Source organism: Lucilia sericata, unplaced genomic scaffold, assembly GCF_015586225.1.
Source record: "Lucilia sericata isolate MDLA Ls3-8-SP2 unplaced genomic scaffold, ASM1558622v1 Contig000067F_arrow, whole genome shotgun sequence".
NCBI lineage: Eukaryota > Metazoa > Arthropoda > Insecta > Diptera > Calliphoridae > Lucilia > Lucilia sericata.
The window spans coordinates 332,025-339,703 of record NW_023994101.1 but is presented as its reverse complement, the minus strand read 5'-3'; the positions used below and the strand labels follow the sequence as shown (position 1 = coordinate 339,703).

General features: G+C 27.8%; 1 protein-coding gene across 1 annotated transcript in view; it reads right to left on the bottom strand.

Moving 5' to 3' along the window:
- Positions 1–239: 239 nt before the first annotated feature.
- Positions 240–7,679, bottom strand: part of LOC119616330 — a 57,114-nt gene continuing 49,674 nt past the window's right edge. The window contains exons 5-7 of the mRNA XM_037972688.1: positions 4,530–4,649; positions 2,277–2,457; positions 240–1,118 (exon numbers count right to left, since the gene is read on the bottom strand). Of these exons, the coding sequence (XP_037828616.1) occupies positions 259–1,118; positions 2,277–2,457; positions 4,530–4,649 (1,161 nt within the window). The 3' untranslated portion in view covers positions 240–258. The remainder of the gene's footprint in view (positions 1,119–2,276; positions 2,458–4,529; positions 4,650–7,679) is intronic.

The following is a 7,679-nucleotide window of genomic DNA, read 5'->3' as shown; positions in this document are numbered from 1 at the left end:
ACCACAATCATGTTTTTTTTCTGTGTGTACAGATTTTGTATGTGTGTTTGCAAAAAAAAAAAAAAAAAAAAAAAAAAAAAAAAAACTATTTAAGTTTGTTTGTATGAGAGTATCTGCATATATGTATGTATAAGAATTCGTGAAACAAAATAAATTTTTCAGTTTTAGTTATACTATAGTTGCTATTGTTGTTATTGTATGTAAAATATGTATAAATTTCATGCAATTTTAAGCCACTTTACAATGTATATAATCAAGTCATGTTGTTGTTGTTATTGTTATTTTTGTTGCTGTTGTTGTTTGTTTTTTTACAGTTACGAAAAAGTCTTTTGATGTTGAGTTGCCAGTTGTTGTAGGAGTATTAAGACAAGTGGCGGTATTCAAACTATTAGAGCAGTTATTTGGGGGTGTTGTACAAAATTGTGCGTATAAATTATGGTGTGTTGCAAATACTTTATAGAAAATATATTGTAAAAAATTTAAGACAAGCGTTAAAGTTACAATGTTGGCTGGTAAAATATTTGCCACTTGAGTTGTTGTCATTGTTAAATTATACTCAGACTCATAGAGAGTTTTATCACACTCTAGTTGCATTTGCGATTGCGATTGTGACTGCAATTGTTCTAGTTGTCTTAAAGTGTGTACATATTTGGCTGGCAATTGCCATTTTTCTTCATTTAGCTGTAGCACTTGTTGTATTTGTTTTAGATGTTTTTTCTTGATTAACTTTATTTCAAAATATTTTTCTTTGGGCCAACATTTTTCTATTGCTTTGTTCTCTTCGACTGGTATGTTGTTTTCATAGCAAATTGTTGACACTTGTGTTGCTAAAGATCTTCCTATATGTTTTATTGCCATTGCTGTTGTCGTCGTCATTGTTTTTGTTTTTAATAAAATTTTGTCTTTTTTTATTTGTGCTTTCGTATGTTTTTCCATTGTTTGGCAATTGCCAGTTTTTGTTGCTGTATTGCTTGTAGTTTGCCTTAACAATTGTTGCAATAATTGGAGCATTTGTTGCACGGCATACACTACAAGTGAGAGTGTTGTTAAACGTGGCCAAAAGCAAGAACATTTATGTAAAGCTGAACAGCCACTAGCATTTAACGAGGAAACATCACCTAAAAAATGCAAAAAAGAAGAAACAAATAAAAAATAATGATTTTTTCTTATTTTTATTTTTTAATTAAAAATTTATGCATGATTTTTATTTTCTTGAAGAAAATATTAAGTCTGTATAAATTGACCTAAAAAGGTGTGAAAGAAGGTAAAATGGAACTAGGGCAAATGTGTTTATAATTTAAATTTATTTTATAATAATAAAAAAATATATGAAGAATATTGTTGAGGGATTTTGCTTAAAACAACTGTAAAAATATAAAATTTCGATTTTTGAAAGAAAGTGTTATGAAAAGTAATTTTCATTTCAACTGGTATTATTTTCAATAAGGCTTTCAATCTTAATATTACTAGCCAAATTTCTTGATTAATACTTCTTATCTACTATAAATAATATCATTATCTTTATAACTTATTACACAACTAAAATATGACATATTTTTTAGTGCAAAATCTTACATACATGCTATATATAAGAAACATTTCCAACAGATATATAGTAACTGTAATATAACTCATATGAAACCTTAACTGTTCCCATTATTTTGTTTTCCCCCTTTTAATTTATTTCATTCGTTTTTATCATTCTCACAAAACTTGTTGCTCTTACGGTTTATTACATTTTCTTCTTTGCACGAAATATCTCAAAAAGAATGTATTTATTTCTGACTCACACACAAACACATACAGACGGATATACTATTTATAGTTTCACATGTCTTTTGTTAGTTTTAACAAATTATTTTTTTTACATTTCCGTCATATTTCCTTTTTGAAAATTGTACAAGAAAAAAGACGTCCAGATTTGACAGAAATGAAATATTTCCATAAACATGTGTTTCCGTGAAAAAAAGGAAAAACAAGTTGATGAATAGGATATTTGTTCACATATATAGAAAAAAAGACAATACAGGAGACAAATGAGAAACCTGGAAGAATTATGTTAAATTTATTTACAAAAAAATTAGTTCAGATAAGTTTTAGTCATTAATGTTGTGGAATTTATTACGATTAAACTAGTTTTAAAATATAGTTGGAAATGTTCAATCATATCTCTTGAGAAGCTTGAAAAACTTTTAATTTGAAATTTAGTTGGACCTGTTTTAGACTTTTAAAGAAAAATATCATACATATGTATAAATAAATCTAATATAAATTACCTTTTATATGTGTCATATAGGTATCTGAACGATCGACTACGTTATCCTCATCCAAATCGAAATAATCTTCGGAAAATTTGTGTACCACATTCGAAGAGCCAGCCTTATTTAAACGATTTTCTTCTATGGATTTTTCTGTTGATTTCCAATAAACATCGTGTATAAAAGCAGTGCAACGTATCTGCAATAAACAAAGAAAACAATAAAAATTTTATATTAAAATAATTTAATACATTTATGCATTATATGCAGCATATCAAACAGCGAGCGAACGAATGTGAAAATTAAAAAAAAACACTGTATAGTAGTTGTTGTATAAAATATAAAAATTATAATTTGACCACTTAAAGAATTTTAATCATTTAACAGATATCAGCCCAACAACTTTAATGCGAACGCATACCCACATTTTAATGGAGATAAACTCATTAAAAAAACTCATTGATAGTGTATATGTATGTATGAGTGTATGTTGATTACCAAATAGGTTGACAGTTGTGTGTGTGTGTTGCAAGTAGTCAACATTTAATATGGTAAATATTTCACTTTTTTATGGCACTTCAATGTTGCCTTCAATGTGTTGGTGAATGCGTATACGAATGTATGTACAAATGTATGAGTGTGGTTAAACACAAAGTGGAACTGAGAAAGAAAAAAGGATATCAGATGTCCTTCTATGGTTTTAAGACTGTATATTATTGTGTGAAAGTGTGTGTAGCTGTATATACATTTAATTGAGAGCAACAAGATGCTTATGATACTCATAAACCATATGTGTGTTTGAAAGTATGTGTGTGGGTAAATATGAACGTTAAACCGCTATAAAGTCATTGAAAATACAAAAAAGGGAGTAAAACAAAAATAATAATTAACCATAAAATGTTGCACTGTACGTGCCCCGACTATTAGCAAAAACGGTCTTCTTTTTCTGTTGCCTTTTCTGTAGCATTTGTGTTGTGCTCTGTTTGTTTATTTGTTTGTGTTTTATGAAATCCTCTAAAAATTATGGTTTTGTTGTTAGAATAACAAACAATTAGTGGACATTTTTTTCTAATACTAAATTCTCAGCCTAATAGTTATATACCCATTTCTCTTTCGAGCCATTTAAGTAGAGTTATTATTTTGTCCTTGTGTTCCTTGTTTTTCAGAGCAAACAATACCAACAGCATTTGCTGTGGTGTTTGTATTTATTGTTGTTGTTGCTGCTGCTGTCTATGTATCATAAATTTAAAACTTTATATAATTTAAATTTTTTAAAAATCATAAGAACAACAGTGTAACTAGTGTTGTGAAAGCAATGTGGTTTTAATTATAGTCTAGGTCCTTGTGTAAGATATTTTACAATTTAATTTTCTTAAATAAATTTCAATTATTTTGCAACAGTTTTTTTTTAAGAGAGTTAATTAATTTTTTGTTAAAAAACTAATATTAAATGGTATCTTGTCATTTCTTAAAAGTTTATTATATTTAAAAGTTTCATATTTTAAGAAATTCCGTGGAGTCCTTATCATATTTTAGTTTGTTTAAACATTAGACGAACATTGTCTCTATTTTAAATAACAAAAAAATCACTAGTAAAAGGATTTGATGGACGGATGGGAGGACGAATGGACAAACAGATAGTCACACAGACAGACAGACTTATGGAACTTTTCACGCAGGTTTTCGAATTTCATTGAAGTTGGAAACCTAACCTAGCCACACAGACAGACAGACGTATGGAACTTTTCACGCAGATTGTCGAATTTCATTGAAATCAGAGGGGGTTATGTTCAAAATCCCACAGGTTTTCGAATTTCATTGAAGTTGGAAACCTAACCTAGCCACACAGACAGACAGACGTATGGAACTTTTCACGCAGATTGTCGAATTTCATTGAAATCAGAGGGGGTTATGTTCAAAATCCCACATTTTTGTTCGAATTTTTTTTTAAACTACTATAATCCTAAAAGGATCCGAAATGTTTATATATTCTACCAGAATTTCACTTTTTTGTCATTCATTGTTGACAAAATCTTTTGAAAAAAAGTTTTACATGTCTGGTGTGTTTAAATAAGTCTTTTTATGCTCTTGCCACTACTACAGGTAGGTTACGAAAAGAAGACTAATAAAAACAAAAAATTCCAGTCCTTAATGTCTTCTAGTTTGTCATTATAATAGTTAAAGTTATTTCGTGTTTTTTTTTCTTTACTAGCATTTTATTCAGTACTTATATATGCATAAAAGTGTAGATGTAGTTTTCTTGGTACTTACCTTTAATTTGCCATAAATAAAGTGTTGTGGTGTGACGACAAAATGTATGGCAGAAATAACAGTTTCTAATTCACGTGGATCCTTATGGGGTTTAAAGTGTCGTATATGAGCGGGATTTGTCTAAAAAGTTGAAGACGAAGAAAAGTAGAAAGTAGATAAAATAATTACATTAACATTAGCAAGAAAAATATATTAAATAAATAATTATTTTAATTATAAAAGAACTAAGCAAATGCATAATGATATCAATTTATAGTTTTAATAAGCAAGGAAAAATTTCCCTGCAATTTTTTCTTTTAAATTTAACCTTATTTCACACAGGTTAACTGGGTCAATTTTATGTTGCTGCTTAAGGTGCAAAGTGAAATGTTGAAAATATTTTCTTACCGTTAAATGAAATGCAATAAAATTTTAATTTACATATTTAGCACTATAAAATAATAGCTTTTCTTATGAAGTTAACATTTTTTTGGATTAAATTATTTTTACTTGTTTATGTTTTTTTTCTATAATTCAAGGTGCAAAGTGAAATGTTGAAAATATTTTCTTACCGTTAAATGAAATGCAATAAAATTTTAATTTACATATTTAGCACTATAAAATAATAGCTTTTCTTATGAAGTTAACATTTTTTTGGATTAAATTATTTTTACTTGTTTATGTTTTTTTTCTATAATTCATTATTTAATAATACTTCGTTTTTAGTTCTATTAATTTGCTTAAATTTAAAACTTTTTTCAAACAAAATCATTATAACTTATAGAGTTTAACTCTTTTAATTTTGCATGTCATAAGTAATAATTAACAAATATTTTTGTTTTTCAAAATTTAAACTTTTTCTGCATTACTAGCCAATTTTTGTTGTTGTGAAGTTTGTTGAGAATTTGTGTTAATATGCTTTGTAAAGCCAAAATATTTATTATTTTTATTACGAAATTTGTTGTTGTGTTTATTTTAAGTGAATAATATGGGTGTTTACTTTAAATAATATTAAAAAAAAAATTACATATTTTAACAATTGGTATTATGTACTGAAGAACATCATGACGTATGAAAAATAAATTATTCATGATTATTAGAAATGAATCATACGCCTATATATTAAGTACTTTTAATGAATTTGTGTGGGTGTTTGCTTTAAAGAAAGTTTAAAAAATACTTAATTTTTATCATTTCGTATTATGAACTGAGCAGCATGAGGTATGAACAATAAATTATGCTTATTGACTAGATGTTAATCATACGCCTACATATAAAGTACTTTTAATGAATTTGTGCTTATGTTTGTATTGTATATAAAGCAGAATCACCATCTGGTTCGATCAAGTTGTCTCCGTCCAATGAAATTTGGTAATGAATTTAAAGCAAAAATAAGACCCACAAACCTGTTACTTATGAATGAATTGGAAAACACCAAAACAAATTAAAAGCAACCATATAAGAATTCTTTGCTCATTCATGCCCTCCTACTACTACTACTAACAATAAGATCGCTTCTTGTAGCAATTTGAAAATAAATCCACAAGTAGTAAAACTGATTGAAACAAACGACAATTACAAGCACTTTAAAATCTTGCGATTTAATTACCACAATTTTGCATCTAATTAATCACTTTTTATTTGGAGACACCCATATAAAAATCATATTTACTGTTGCACCATATAGTACCACTCATACATGATTATGTTTGTTGCTGGCTCTTAAAACGTATACACAGTAATTGTACCTTAAATTACCAAAAATATGCTGTTTTAGTAAACATTGCGACACAAATTACCCATAAAGAAAGGGCAACAAAACCTTAACTATGCTTAAGCATGACAGCAGTAGCAAAAGCAAAAAATAATTGTTGCAAAAAGGATCGCAGAAAAAAATTGAAGAAATTTTGGTTGGCATAAAACTACAACATACAGATGCGTTCATTATTAAAAATACACGTTGAAAACTTTGTCTGCACTTGGGAGCATATGTTAACAATGGCTAGCAGGACTTGTGGTTAAAACAATAGCAGCAAAGTGTTGGAAAGAGTGTTGTTTTAAACATATGCTAAACCATAAAAAGGAAACAACAACAAAAGCAGCAACATTTAAACAAAATTTACAAAAAAGTAAAATGTTTATGTTCAGTGTGTAAGTGTGTCCGTGTCCAAGTCTGGGTTTACATAAGTGTTGAGTTTTTGTGTGTTTAGTAAGTGCAAGTGTTGGGGTAATGTGACTTTTAATTTGCCACGTTTTTTTGTTGTTTTTTTCTCAATATAATTTTACACTGTCTTTCACCCTGCTTGCCTGTATAGCTTTTTTTCTTTTTGTTTTGGCTATTTTAATGTCATTGTAATGAACGTAGTAGAGGTATTTAAACCACATTATTGTTTATGTTTTTATAAAAATACTTTTGTGCGTATGTGTAATTTTCACACATACATATGTATGTATGTGTAGTTTCCGTTTCTCTATTTTTAAGCAACACAAAAACTCCTTAAGTGGACATTAAATTATATTTTTTTCTGGTCCATATGTGTGTCTGTCTGTCTGCTTACTAAAGTCGTTGTTTTGTCTTTTTTTAGTTGGTCAATTTGGAAACATTTTTGTTTGTTTTATGTTTCCAGTTTATGTGGTTGTTTAATGTGTTTGTATATGTGTTTTTTTTTTGTTTTCTGGTATGTTTAGATTCTGGGAGACCCCATAAGCCTTGTTTGTGCATGCTTGTTTTCCCCTTAAATAAAACTTTATCCTTGGGCAAAAATTTATGTATATCTCTGTATTTGTACATATATGAACATATATTTTAGCATGGTTTTTGCTGTAGTTGTTGTTGTTTTGTTCTTTATTTATCTGAAGTGCTTGTTCTGTATGTATGATTTGTTACTTTTTTAAAAAGTTTTTCATTTATTTGATTTCATTTTTGTTGCTGCACAAACAAATATATGTATTTGTTTAGGTCTCTTTTTTTAGGGGCTTTATTTAAATGGGAAAATATTTCGTTTTTGCTTGTGTTGTTCCGACAATAATTTGTGGTCAATAACTGACCAAATTATATTTCTAACCGAAAAAAATGAATAAATGAGAGCAAACAAAAACACATATAAAATTTAGTTTTAGTGAAAATTTAAACTTTCCATAAATTCATATGTATAATTCTAGTTAAGAAAG